This window comes from Triplophysa dalaica, chromosome 13 (genome assembly GCF_015846415.1).
Source record: "Triplophysa dalaica isolate WHDGS20190420 chromosome 13, ASM1584641v1, whole genome shotgun sequence".
Taxonomy (NCBI): Eukaryota; Metazoa; Chordata; class Actinopteri; order Cypriniformes; family Nemacheilidae; genus Triplophysa; species Triplophysa dalaica.
The window spans coordinates 11,732,237-11,747,792 of record NC_079554.1 but is presented as its reverse complement, the minus strand read 5'-3'; the positions used below and the strand labels follow the sequence as shown (position 1 = coordinate 11,747,792).

At 39.8% G+C, this 15,556-nt stretch overlaps 1 protein-coding gene across 4 annotated transcripts in view; it reads left to right on the top strand.

The window, feature by feature from the left end:
• Positions 1-15,556, top strand: part of bach2b (BTB and CNC homology 1, basic leucine zipper transcription factor 2b) — an 85,503-nt gene that overhangs the window by 57,714 nt on the left and 12,233 nt on the right. For all 4 annotated transcript variants that reach the window (XM_056764130.1, XM_056764127.1, XM_056764131.1 and 1 more), the window contains exon 3: positions 13,821-15,323. In XM_056764130.1, the coding sequence (XP_056620108.1) occupies positions 13,821-15,323 (1,503 nt within the window). The remainder of the gene's footprint in view (positions 1-13,820; positions 15,324-15,556) is intronic.

The window sequence follows — 15,556 nt, the reverse complement described above, 5'->3', positions numbered from 1 at the left end:
TAGTAGGTTTTTCAGGAGTTTGTGAAAAAGCAAAAGATATAACAGACAGATGTTTTATCAAACCTAAATGAGCCAACGGCTCAAATATTCATTAAACTATTGATATCAATATTTATATCAATCAATCAACATTTCAATTCTAAAGGCCATTCAAGGCTGTTAGTTTTACAATATTTTCAACTTTCACGTTCTTACTGCACCAACAACAGGGTTACAGAAACAGTTCACTTAAAAATGAAAATTCGTTCATCATTTACTCGCCCACATGTCCTCCCGGATCTTTAAGACTTCCTTTCTTTAGAAAAACATAAAAACCAACACTTAATAACGGCAGCACGACGGTAAAATCTCATTGGTTCTGGCCTTTCTGATGACAGCTAGTCACAAGACATACAAGAACAAATGACCTTCGATGTGTCTGATGTTTCACGATACTTAAATTTAGCACCTGATATGTGTTTGTTTAGGTTTCAGTTTTGCTAAACAAGCTCAAAATAATATTCATTTCTAATATTGAATAATATACATTTTCAAAGACATTTATTAACCCACTGGAGTCATTTGTATTTTTTTAATGATGGGTGTATGTGCTTTTTTGGAACTTCGCCATTTAGGATACATTGCAAGATGGCAAAATAATGGCATTTTAATAGAAATTGAATAGTTTCTGTTTATCTTAAGAAACAAAGTCTTATACATCTGGGATGGCTTGAGGGTGAGTAAATTCAGAGCCATTGAGAGAGAGTCAACTCTGTAGACGTCAATGGAACAGTTTTTTCACAGCAATGGCGGTTCATGGAGCCTCTCAATAGTTGGAACTATCTGAAGGCTCCATAAATCCACGAATGGGAACTTCTATTGTTGCAACTCTCTCTCAGTAGCTCTTAGTAAATTATGAGATTTTTGGATGGAAGCTCCAATATGTCATTTTTTCCTGGATGTATTGACAAAAATGCAATATAAAATACATAATTGTCTTCAGAGGTGTATAAAGACCTTACATAATGAAGCAATTTTTTTATAAGCTTAGAATGAGCTATTTCTATCTACATACACCGCAGGTCCTCTTGCATGGAATTCGCTGTGTTGTTTCTACAGGAGCCCTAAACACTAGGCAAACCTCTCTACAAAGCGGGTTTAGTAAATAGCCTATGTTATCTCCTTCAGCAAAGAAGCGAAAAAATGACGACACCTTAGCACTGTGTCAGCCACCATAGTGCTTCGAAAGGGAGGGGTGGAGTCAGCCATTGGTTGCAATTGACAACCTCACCGCTAGATGCCGCTGAATTTCAAACACTCAACAATTTCTTTACAACAACAAAAGCTCTGTATATTGTGTTTGTTGCTGTTGGTCCAGGCCACGTGAACTTGTAATAACTTGTAGGCTAATATTGACAAACTTTGACACAAATCTTTAGTGACAAACATTCTGTTTAGCAAACTGACTTCTGGCAGATCACATTGCATATTATGCCTCTAGGCATGTTAAACCAAGGTGACTGCTGTCAGGAGTTTTAATAGAATTTAACATTTAACAACGGCTGAAGGGCATGTTGTGAATTTGCAACCGGCACGCACAGACGCAGAAATGCACACTCGCACACACCTCTGCTTTCCGAGCTATGAGTTTTCCACAGAGGTGTAATGTCACGTCTAAACACCTCTAGTCATGTGTTCACACCCCACTCGTTCATTCACCATCACTCTCCAGTGTGAACACATACGTGCACATGCTTAGGAGGCGGTATGCTTGTTACAAGTTGTTTACCGTGGTTATCATCTGTCATAGCCTGTTAAAAAGTATTGACTTGATGTAATTCCTTGATGTCTAAAAGAAATATGTTTTTTTATAATGAGCAGAAGATGACAGAATGAAACGCGACTTTCATTCACTTCTTGTCTTCATGAATTATTCATGAGTTCACATGTCGCAGGTGTGAGTGCGAATGAGGGAGGGAATTATATTGTTTGTGTATTTAAAAAAAGAGTTTAAAAAAAGCGTGACGGAGTGCCTGTCGTCACCTCTGATGTGAGAGGAAATGAATTACTGCAACTTACTTTAGGCATCGTTTTGGTAAATGTTAAACCTGTTCCAGATATGATCAAAGTACGGTCTAATGGTTTAATGCAGATTTTAAAAGTTTCGATTTTAATTGTGATGTATAGTAAGGAACAATAATGAACATTAAATATAGGGAGATCCAGAACATTTTCTTGTCATACTTTGCTTTGCACATTTCTGTATTTAACTATACAAGTAATCATAGCAGTTCCTTTAATTTCCAGGGACTTATATTGCATACCTGTGTATGATTTTGTTACTTTGTGTTAATTTAAGGGATGTAGCTTTTGTAAATCTGATGCAATGCATCTGCTTTTTTGTAAGTGCCTATAGTCGTGCTGTGTATACACATGCCGCGGTGCTTTTTATTAGAGCCCGATTTCAGCTCATCGGCCAGGGATTGCCTCACCCCTGTTGAAGATCGCCCCCTATGGAAACTGACCACGAATAAGAATATGGGGGGCTTATTCATTGGTGGGGGTGTGCGGGTGGGGTGGTGTGGTGTGGTGTGGTATGGTGAATGAAAAAAATATCCACTGCAGCTGAAACAAAGAGCACCCCCACCTCTCCTCTGCAACCCCCCACATCCATCCCACCCCTCCCAGATGACCTTGATATTGTTGAGTGTGGGGACTGCATCGGGTTAGTGACATCATCTGTGTTAGCCAGCGAATGTTGAGGAGAGAGAGAGAGAGAGAGGCTCTTAATCGGCTCTTTGTTGAGAATCAGATCATGAAGAGTGACAGAAAAACAGCCTCCCCCTCACCCTCCCACAGCGATGGAAGAAACCCTGTATTAGATCCCCAGCATTCCAATACTAAAAGATCGCATGAAGAAATTCTGCTCTGTGCTTTGCTGTTTGCAGTATACCTGAATTTCACAGTCTCATGGGAATTTGTGACAATGGCACGAACTGTAATCTATTCATTTGTGTTTACTGATACGAATTTCCCCCTATTTTCGTGTCAGTCAGCACGACTTTCAATCTAATGTATTTTAATATGCAATATCTTTCATATGTATAAATATATATCAACGCAATCGGATGGGAATTCATACATATTGGCTCATTCGTGTGAATTCCTTTGTCCTACAATCTCATTGGTATGTTTTGTAATGATTTCACTTTTCCCCTGTGACGTAAGGTTTCGCGGCTGTGATTTTAGGGTCTTTGTATTTTAAGTCTTGCTGAGTGACATGAAAAGAAGTCGTGCTGAGTGACATTAAAAAGGTTGTGCTCACACACACGAAAAAATGAAAAGATTCCAAATTTTGTGTTGATGCCACAACCTGCCTTGAGACTGGGTTGGAATTTACCACAAATTAATTTAATGTCTGGAAAGGACGCTGCATATATATTGGTTGTATGTCTTGGTTGTGATGGAGGTTGATTTGGTAATTCTTTCAGAATTGTGTGAACTTGGATGCCCTTCAGCCACAATCATTAGGAGCCTAAATCGCAACAGTAGATCAGCGATTCTCATTTTGTATTGATCAGTACCAAGCACAAATGTGGAAACCAACTAAGGAAATTACCAAAACAGTACAATAGAATATGAAAATTGTTAACATTTTACAATGTTCACAACGTATGGTAATATCTGCCATATCAACAGTTCATAGACGAATTCGCATAAAAATGTTGCGATGTTTAATCAGATGCTGAACTCAACAATTATTATGGACGTGTTCTCTTCCTTTTCTCATCTCTTTTGTTTGCATTTGTAAACTCCTTGTACCGCTGTCCACAACCATATTAGGACAGACCTAAAATCCATTGTTAGGTTGCACCTCACTAGTGGAGAACCACCTACCTGATCTCACAGGAGCTCTGACTATTTTACGATGTAGCTAATTCGCATGAATTCGTACGATGTGAATCGTACAAAAACGTATGTTATAAGAATAATGCAAAACTTAAGCCCCACCCCTAAACCTGATGTAGCTGGTGCGAAGGCAATCAGATCGTACTTTATCATACGTATGAGTGTACGAACAGTTCCGATTTTATTACCAACTTTAAGATGAGTTTAAGATGACCTTGAATGTTGAATTGTTCGTGTTGTTCATGTTGACGTGTTGTCTGTTAACTTACTGCATATCTCTGTTCCATATGTTAGGTTACAGTAGGTGCCACTCTCCCCCTGTCTCTCCATCTGTGGATAAGACACAGTTCAACACAAACAGTATTAAGCGTGACAGTCCTTTTCAAAGGAAGAGGATTCACCACTTTTTTCTTCTATAATAATTTCTTAATCACATAATTTGATGACGTTTTAACCTCTGCTTTTCTATAGCTTTGTTTCTGGTGCCTGCCAAAAGCTCATGTTTTCATCACTTTTTCTCTCTGTTTTCTTTCCTTCGCAGTGATTCATGCATTCAAGAGTTGCTTTAAACATGTCATGTGATAAAATCATCACTTAGGACTCCATGTAAGGAGTAACTGATGATAGATTTAGAAGAATTAATAAACACCCAGAGGTGGAATGCTATACAGCCATACATTTGGTTTATTGATTCAAGACGTCAACACATTGAAACATCGATCAGTCAATACATTGCATTGCAAAGCATTTATTCAGTTTAAATACAATTTAAAACAGTATTTTAGAGCTTCATTCCAAGGATTGTGGTATTTGTCTGTGCCCGTATCTGTGTGTACTCTTGAGTCTTTACAGCTGTGCACTCCTTATGTGTCATTGTGATTCAGCATTGCTTTAGACAGCCAGCGTCGATCTGTGTGTGTATGTTTGTGTACGTCTGTCTCTGTGAGTCTGATTCAGCATTAGTCTGTACAGTAACCTCAAACCACCTCCTGTTATAAAGTTTACAGGCTTCCACATGAACCCAGTTGTGAACAGCAACTACATGAAATCCAGCACCATTGCAACACTCTCCCAAACCCCTAAATACACTGCAAAACAGGCATTCAAAACGCAAAACTCAACACAACCCTTACTAGAGTGAAGGGCAAAATAGCTGTTCCTCAAAGCACTCAAGCTTTGTGAAACTGCAGATCTGTGGCTTTAAGGTGGAGGGGATAGTTTCATCTCACATTGTTTCAAACTGGACCACTTACCTGACCATGTTTACAGAAACCTGTGCGTACACACTGATTCTACAGATGCAGAGATAATTATTTGGCTTATGGTGCAATTAAGTTACATTTGACATTTTTTGAAAAACGATTGATGAGATCTCTTTCATATCTCAAATATCTCTCCTACAGACATAAATGAGAATAAATGGAGAGAAAATGAAACTGCTGCTGATATATCTCCTCTGACAAAAGAGCCGAAAATATCACACACTTTTGTGAATTATTTATTTATATTTTGCTTCGTGTCATTTTTGTAGCATTTTATTTTGTTTGAATTTCTTGACAAAGGTAACCCCGTCCCTTATGCCATTGGCTGTTCCAGTGTTGCTATGTCTTGCTGCATTAAAAAACAGATCAATATTTTTTTTGTAGTGCTCAGAGGCACAGCATTTGCACTTTAGGGAAATCAATGTACAAATGGCCCAGTTACAGTTGTTTCTGCACATTAAATGGAGATTGGTAAACACATTTTAACATAAAAATTACACCGTTCAGCTTAAAGGTCTCTGCACGTACAGTACGAAATTTTAGAATGCGTTTTTTCGTTTTTGGTTCTTGTTTGGATGGTGTCTCTGAATTGTTAAAAAGGCCACTCAAAATGCTTGACGGATGACAAAAACGCAGAAAATCGAACCCAGTGCAAACTTTTATGACATACGAAAATATCGGAGGCAGTGTGTAAATGTGATTGACAAAATGTGAGTTCGTATTTATTTTTTAACGTGCGGAAATTTCGGACGTGGTTTCGGAATCTAATGTGCAATGGGCTTAAGACTGCAGAGGTTTATGAATTGCTGTTTTTTGCTGCTTAGTTTGGGACCAGCTAAAAAGATATGTTGTGCATTTATAAAACAGGGAAACCCATATTTTTCATAAGATTTCTCTACAAAAATAAATGGTACCAAACCACAAACTTAAAGTGAACCACAGTGGCCAAAATGACTTTCTGTTATACATTTTCAAGTAGATGCTACCTTGTGTATAATTTCACAGTCAGTACGGAAGGAAAATTTTGAGATTTTCCACACAGAGATGAAACTGACAGCAAAAATGGGTGCCCATCTTAAAGAAATAGTTCACCCAATAATAAATAGAAAATCTCTCCTCATATATTCACCTCATGTCATTTAAAATGTCTACATGATGTGTATATTTCTACTTTGAATCACAAAGAAGGTATTTTGAGAAATATCTTGGTGGTTTTGTGTCCATACACATACGGATCAAAACGTTCTACAAAATATCTTCTTTTGTGTTTTACCTTCGAAAGAAAGTCATACAGGTTTGATACATGTATTAAGAAGTGATGAAGGAATTTTCTGTCAACTGTCCCTTTAAGACACATTCGAGGGACACTTGAAGTAGTGCAAAGACAACTTTATTGTAGTAGAGTATCCTTTAAAAAATATGCAAGCAATTCTACGCATATGTGACAAAAAATGTACTATTAAGTTAAATGTTTAACAGGTTTTACAGTAAAGCTAGTGATTACATTTATACACTTATTCATTTGGCAGATGCTTTTACTTTTATTCAAAGCGACTTACAAAGGGGAAAGCATATAAATATTTTGTCAACACGCTAAACAGTACCGTTAGTTTACAAGGCCACTAGGAGGATTAAAGCTGGAGTAAGCAAAGAAGAGAATGAACAACAAGATTTTTATACACATGTTGGTTAGACATAGAGTGCATTGGTATGCACAAACAAACACATTGAGAGGCTTTCGAGCAGGTCGGGACCTGGCTAGGGTGGGGGTGTACAGTAATCCGGTTGTACAGTGCAGGCCATGAACAGAAAATAACAGCAGACTGACGTTCATGTTAACACTCAATCTTGAGAACGAGGCTGTGGCACATTTGTAGCCTATTATACAGATGGAGGGAGTTCTGTCTTCTGTCACATTGTGGGGGGTTGTGCAAAGACGTAAAGCCTGGGAGAGGAAGTCCGTCTGTCAAATGGATTTCTGAGTAAGAGAAATTAGGCAAGGCAAGGCAAGGCAATTTTATTTATATAGCACATTTCATACACAGTGGCAATTCAAAGTGCTTTACATAGAAGAAATTAAAATAATAAAAAGAAATAAGAGTAATTAAAACAGTTTATAAAAGTAAAATACAGTACAGTACAGACAGTCGGACGAACATTGGCAACAGTGCTCATTCATTAAATGCATAGCTAAACAGATGCGTTTTGAGTCTGGATTTGAAAGTGACTATTGTAGGAGCACATCTGATCTCCTCTGGAAGCTGGTTCCAGCTGCGGCTGGCATAATAGCTAAAAGCAGATTCGCCATGCTTTGAGTGAACCCTTGGTATTTCTAGCTGATATGATCCTAGTGATCTGAGTGATCTGTTGGGTTTATATTCATTGAGCATATCTGCAATGTATTGAGGTCCTAGGCCATTGAATGATTTATATACCAGTAATAATACTTTAAAATCAATCCTAAATTTAACTGGGAGCCAGTGTAAAGACCTGAGGACTGGTGTGATATGTTCATATTTTCTAGTTCTGCTCAGAATCCTGGCGGCAGCGTTCTGTATGAGCTGCAACTGTCTAATGGTCTTTTTGGGAAGGCCAGTGAGGAGTCCGTTACAGTAATCCACCCTGCTGGTGATGAAAGCATGAACAAGTTTCTCTAAGTCTTGTCTGGAAACAAAGCATCTAATTCTTGCAATATTTTTCAGATGGTAGTATGCTGATTTGGTTATTGCTTTGACATGACTACTGAAACTAAGGTCTGACTCTAGTGTCACACCAAGATTCCTGACTTGATTTTTAATTGTTTGACCCCTAGAGTGAAGGTATGCGTTCACCTTGAGAACTTCATCTTTGTTTCCAAATGCAATTGCTTCAGTTTTGTCTTTGTTTAATTGAAGAAAGTTTTGACACATCCAATTGTTGACTTCATCGATGCATTGGCACAGGGAGTCAATGGGGCTGTAATCGTTAGGCGATAGAGCTAAGTAGATCTGTGTGTCGTCTGCATAGCTGTGGTAAGCAATTTTGTTCTTTCTCATTATTTTGCTCATTGGGAGCATATACAGGTTGAACAGGATTGGCGCAAGAATTGAGCCTTGAGGGACTCCGCATGTCATGGATGTCCACTCAGACTTATGATCTCCTATACTCACATAATAACCTCTCCCATCTAAGTATGACCTGAACCATTTTAGGACTATCCCAGAAAGCCCCACCCAGTTTTCCAGCCTGTCAAGAAGTATGTTATGATCGACAGTGTCAAATGCAGCACTGAGGTCGAGTAGTATCAGCACTGATAATTTGCCTGAATCAGTATTTAAGCGAATATCGTTTATTATCTTTATGAGCGCTGTCTCTGTGCTGTGATGTGGTCGGAAACCAGATTGAAAATTGTCAAAGTATCCATTCGCGCATAAGAATTTATTCAGCTGATTGAAGACAACTTTTTCAATGATCTTGCCTATGAAAGGAAGATTTGAGATCGGTCTATAGCTGCTTAATATGGTCTTATCCAGATTGTTCTTTTTCAGGAGGGGCTTTACAACTGCAGTTTTCAGGGAGTTTGGAAAACTCCCAGAGAGAAGTGAGGCATTTACCACTTCTAGAAGATCTGCTTCTAAGCTGTTTAACACACTTTTGAAAAATGATGTGGGAAGGGTGTCAAGAGAACAGGTTGATGTTTTAAGGTGTTGTACGGTTTCTTCCAAAATTGTGCCATCAATTTCTTTGAAGTCAGACATAGTAACAACTTTCTCAGGTGGTTTGATTATCTGTCTAACCCCAGGGCAACTCAAGGTTGCCTAAATTACTTAAGACGGGAGAGAGAAGGAAAAGAGGTTAGCTTTTGTCTGAAAGGGCCAAGGACTGTAGCATGGTCCAGCTCACGGTAGACGAGGTCATGTCCTCTTGCCTGCGTGGTTGTATACCGTAAACCTCACTTTGAGAGGATTAGCCAGTAAAGTATCTGATTTAATCTGTCACATTGGGGACGGTTGACTCTAAATCCCTTTACACATCTGATGTGTTTGTGAGCGCATTGAAATGACTATTTATAATATCATTAAATTACAAATTCTTTCAATCGAAGCAATATTATAGTTATAGTACTCCCACTTTTGATTTTATGTACATTTAAATCACCATTGATGCCCAAAAGTGCTGTCCCAAGTAGGTTTTGAAATGCAGTCAATTTATGCTCTTACTGTATATGCAGTTGAAAGTGAACCGTGACTTTGTGGCGCACAGAATCTCATTTGTCTGTGTTTAACTGTGAGTTTAAAGTCAGGTTAGTCAGCACATTTCACATCGTAAGCGTCAAGGTTTTGTATTTTCCAGTCACTCTATAAAGCTCCCGTTCCATTGTCATGCGGCTCTTTGACTCATTAACATTCATAACATGCAGGAATTTGCCGGGGCAAATTTACATAAATTAGCGGTTCCTTCTACTGAGAGGGGAAAAGGAAGAGCATCAAAGAGAGAGAGAAAGAGAGAATGAACGAGAGGGCAGGTGTGAGGGGTTTATAGCATTCCGCGACCTTTTTTTGGAAAGAATCGCTTGGCACAGTTCCTATATCGTCCAGGATTTATGATGTACAATTCATGTAATTTCCTGCTTAGTAACAATATGACCCTTTTGATGCCCAGTGAGAGAGAGAGAAGTCTGTAGTCGGAATTAGCATAAATGGCCCAGAACTGTCGTTTAGATAAATTTGTTTCTTTGTCTACATAATAAATGTTCTTAACAGGTCCAATGACTCATGTTTCTAAAAGTCTGTCCAGTGTCCCCTGAGTAGCAATAGCGCTTTATTTTTCCTTTTCTGTGAGCACCCTTTATCTTCTCTTTTGTTGTTTGTCAGTGTAGCGCTACATGGTTAAAGGGATAGTTCACCCCAAAATGAAAATTCTTCAGTTATTTACTTATTTTCACGTCATTTCAAACCTGTATGAGTTTCTTTCTTCTGCAGAACACAAAAGAAGAGATTTTAAAGAGTGTTGGTAACCAAACAACACTGGCCCCGTTGAATTACACTGTATGGAAACAAACCACTCAGAAGTTTCTCCAAAAAGAGTCATATACTGGTTTTTAACAACATGAACGTAAAAAAATAACGTTTTTCTGTGAACTATTACTATTTTTCCACCTTTCGCTCCTTTTTGTTATACATGGACTGTATTTAAGACATACTGTTGGTACAAATACAAAGTACAAAAAAACATTGTGGACAAGGCAAGAGAAATAAAGTGGATTGCAATTCAATTCTACAGAAATCAAACAAAAAATATAGATGTTGCAAGATGAATGTTCATTATAAATTTATGTATAATACATTTAATGTTGAAAAGCAGTAATTAAATGTTTTTATAGAAATTTCCTAACTTACTGGTTTAAGATTTTAGATGAAATGCTTTCATAGAACCCGAGACAGCTATTGTAACTAGATTTTGTAACAAGGCCCCTATATTGTATTTTTCTCCCTTTCCTTTTATTCCTCTTGCTTTCCTTTCTTCCTTTTGTTCACACACCTAATCTCTCAGTGCATCAGGCTGGTGGTGCGTTAGTCATAGAGACACTTGTAGTAGCAGCCACAGATGGTGGAGGAACTGATGCTGCGCATGCAGACTCCGTCTGCTGATGTCAGCTCAAAAGCACATTTCAGAGCAGCACAGAAAGCTGTTAGTCAGGCGAAGCCTCTCCATGCGACGACCAGCCCACCTTCACACCCCGCCAACACTGTCTCTCTCCACCTTCAGTTACAGACTGGTGGTTCTGATCCAATCTGAGCATGCCGATGAGCACTAGAGCTGGGCTAAAATATGTAGCAAAAAATCCTTTTAAAATTCGGTATGCATAAAGAAATGTTTATGATTCTGTTGTAAAGAGGGTTTTAATGTTATTAAGAGTAAACAAAATGAACCAAACCAAGGCATTACAGCAAATAGAACAAAGCAATCATATATGCAAGTCTGTTGTTATTAAAACATCTTAATCCTTTCATATGAGTAACAAAACTATAATGTCGAAACATGCATTAAAATCGTCTCAATTTGTTTAATATTTTCATCACAATAATTGTAAATATGAATGCAACCCCATATTTTTCATTTCAATCTCTTGTTTTTTTTCTGTTTCTTATGGACAGACTTCCTGTCAGAGCCATGATCATCCCCTTCACACACATGCACACTTTTCAGATAATTCCTCCCCCACTCCTGTTCACTGTACACACAATACACACACCATCCCCCACAAACATTACGAGTCAGCAGCTTCCACTCAGCAGTGACTGATTGGCGCTGTTGTGTTGCCGGTGGGCAGATTATCCTCTCTCTCTCTCTCTCTCTTTCTCTATCTCTCTATTGAAATGCGTCTACTGGACACAGACAGTCCCGGATGACTCAGACACAGTAGTCATCAGTTTTGTTTGCGTGCATATTTGTGCATACTATAGAATCCTTTGTGTGTGGGGGACTGACGATGTTACAGAATATAATGATGTCATATATTTCTATATATATATAAATATAAAGGCTGTCAAATCTATTAATAACAATTGATTGAGATTAAACTCAATTGAGATTAATCAATTACTAAATAACTGTTTGTGTTTATATAATATATGTCTGTGTGGCATGTATATTTATAAGTATAAATAAATGCACACACAAACATTTGTTTATATAACAAATATGTATTCATATTTATACAATTTATATTACATATAAATCTACATTTGTATTATTACTATATTATTATTATACATGTATTTATGTATACATATAAATATAACCCCCCCCACACACACATATATATTTTGAACCATAAACATTTTACAGCCCTAATATATAATATATTTCTTTTAATAAATATTGTATTATATTTTAATGCTGTCTTTGCAACCTACATTGTAATAATGACTGTCTGACTAACTGTATATTATGCTTCTTACACAAAAGTCTTCTGACTTTGGCGACACCTAAGAAATGCATTGTCAACAACAAATCCATTGATGCAACGTGCATAGTGTCGTCTCTGTCTATGTAACCATGTGTTTAATTGCACAGACAGCATTACATTATCTGATGAATCTCAAGCAGAGCCGGTAGAAAGCAATTAATGTGCAATTAATGTGCCAAGGATCATGACGACTCCAAAAAAGACCTAAAAATCCTACTATCATTTTTCTGCCTTCTGAATGCTGCCTTTTCTGTCTGGAAATGTAAATCTGGTTGATAATTGAATACAGTTAACAGTTAGTTGTTATGTGCCAGACGAGGCTATGATATTAATTTCCCTGAAAAGGTTGCATGAGTGACAGGGTTTAAAGTGGTACTTATGAATTCTTTAAATCTATAGTTTTGATTTCGTTACAATTATTAAAATATCACAGCTAGCTTAACAAGGAGGCGGTATTTTACCTTATGTATGTGTGAATCTGTTTTATACGTGTCAGATTTACATTCCCCACACCACAGAAATCAGCTGTGTTTGGAATTATTGTAGCAGAAAAGAGTCATTTGATATTAAACCTGAAATTTCCCTCCATGCCTTTGTTATGACTGTAAACACAATCCCCATCTTCTTCCAAAAGGACAAATCTACATAGAAAATGTTATGGTTTTGGTGGCTGATTTTATAGTAGGAAAGAGATACTCGGCAGCTAAGTGGGTTGTCTTGCCTCAGACTGCTAAAATCCACAACAAATAGATAGATACAATAGATACAATTAAATAAATCTATTATCTATTAAATAATGATCTGTCAATTTAATTACAGAAACATGTAAAAATGATGCATGCTATCAACTTGGATTATATATTTGCCCAACCAGACTATGTAATTGCCCCCCCAGTCGAGCCAGCCTAGTACCGGGCCTGTTCCATTCTTTAAACCCAGAGTGTTGATCTCATTTGCTCTCATCTAAGAGCACAAGTTCACTTGTTCTGTTGAGCACTTTACATCATTGAGGAAGAATAGAAGGAGCTTTGTGGTACGAACAATGCAGGCCTAGATCAAAGTCCAGCCATTGTATTCTGTCTGAAAACAAAGATCACCTACGTGAAAATCTGCTCACTGAAACTAGCCTTATTTGGTGCTTCACAAATTTTCAACAACAGGAAACTCAAAGCACTTACTCATATGTGCTAACAGCACAAAGGCAGCAGTGGGCCAGCCAAGCTTTTGCAGGCTCAAGCATTTACCTAATTATCCTGCATTAGATCAAATGGAAGGCATCCATATATGTCTGTTTCGCTCTCTTTCTATCTATCTACTTCTCTCTATCTCTCTGCAGTCTCATGATGACTATAGCATGAATAAGCCATAAGAGTCCTAGAGCCTACTAAGCCTAAGGAATAGATGTGACATGTTTACAAACCAATGTGCTTCTACCTGTTTATGATTTACAGTATGCAACAACCAGGGGGCTGAATTTAGAGGGCTGAATTGATCATCGTTCTGTAACTGAGACTGTCTCTCGATCTTTTCCCTTTCATGTCTCATTGTATAGAAGTTCTTTGCTGACCTGATAAAAGATTAACTGGCACTTTACAGTGTTTGTTTATGGTCATTTGAGCCATCAAGCTCTCTCAGCACACTCCAAGTGCCCTGAACAAAAGCAGTGCTGATAGTAACGCTGGCAATTTCCCCTGTTTTTTCTGCATGTGTGTCCGCAGGTCAGTGCCCGGGGATTCGCTCCATTGTTGCAGTTTGCCTATACGGCTAAGCTTCTGCTCAGCAGAGAAAACATCCAGGAGGTCATCCGCTGTGCCGAATTCCTGCGCATGCACAACCTGGAGGACTCCTGCTTTCGATTCCTGGAGGCTCAGCTGCGCAGCGAGGAGGACGGCCTGGTGGCTTGTCACAAGGAGGGGCCCGCGAGCAATCACCTGGAGGATGAGAGCATGCAACCCGAGGCGCTGACGACAGCAACCACAGCAACGACTGCGGTGACGCTGCCGGGTTCTCCACCCTCTCGCCGTTGCACTGAGACCTTAAACTCCTTGCGGCGACCAGACAACGATCGGCTTGCAGCGGCGGAGGACTTCACTGATGGGCATATGGACTTTGAGCGACATGGCAACTCAGACCTGCCACGATGCCCTAAGTACAGGAAATACCAGTGGGCATGCAACAAGCACAACAACGACGCCTCCTCACACACCAGTACCTCAGGTTACCCAAGCACATTCAAAGACAAGAGCATGCCGGCCGTAGTGCAAATCAAGCAAGAGCCACGCAGTGAGGAAGAGTCTATCTCGCTTTGCCTTTCAGAGGAGGAGCACGACGGAAGGGAAAGGGACAGCGTGTCTGAGATGGAGCTGGATGGTTCCGGCACAATGGACCAACTGAAAGGCAGCAGCAAGTCACCCACTTGCCTTCAAACTCACTATAAGACGGACCTGACTGGCACACCTCAGCAGCTATTTGCTATCACACCCGTCAGTGCCCAGGATAAGGGAACCACTCAGGGAGACCACAAAAAAGACTACAGGCCTTCGCTTAGTAGTGAGCTTGGCATGCCTGTGGCATTCCCCAAAGACGCCGATGGTTTCTCGCCAGGGCTCTCGCTGAAGTCAGCGTCCTTTGATGGCATGTGCAAGCAAGAGGCAGAGCTGGATCGCCGCAGTGTCATCTTTTCCTCAGGGGCCTGTGACCGACTGGGCACACCCACCCACTCTCAACCCAGCGGGAACTCATTGGAGAAGGAGCTTGCAGAACACATGCCAAAGGGATTGTGGGCTGGTGCCAGCCAGTCCCTCCCCAGCTCCCAGACGTACCCCTCCAGCACCACAGCCAGCGAACCGCCCCTGCTCGGCCACCAAAGGCCCAATACCAGCTGTCCAGTGCCAATAAAGGTATGCCCGCGATCACCCCCCTCAGAAACCCGCACCCGAACCTCAAGTTCCTGTTCGTCATACTCCTATGCTGAGGATGGCAGCGGCGGATCCCCCTGCAGCCTGCCACAGTTTGAATTCTCATCCTCGCCGTGCCCCAATGTGACACGGTGTCTACCCGGCGAACCACAGGACACAGGCGGCGGAACGGAGACGATATTCGCACGGGTCCGGCCCAAGATAAAGTGTGAGCAGTCGTACGGAACCAATTCCAGTGATGAATCGGGGTCCTTTTCTGAGGGAGACAGCGAATCCTGTCATGCTCGGGAGCAAGCCCCTGAGGTGAGGCTTTCTTTTTTTCTTGCATATGTTTACCCCTTGTCAAGCCATCACATCTGTGAGTGTCCTGTGCATCTCGTACCCTAGTGTCCGTTCATGCAGAAACTGATTAGATTGTGCATCTGTTGTTCACTGCCCTCATGATATTAGACACTTCCCCTGTGATCCCGGCTCACTGAATCATTGAATAAGGCTGCAGACTCCTAATGGGCCAATAAACACCGTAATCATTTTCA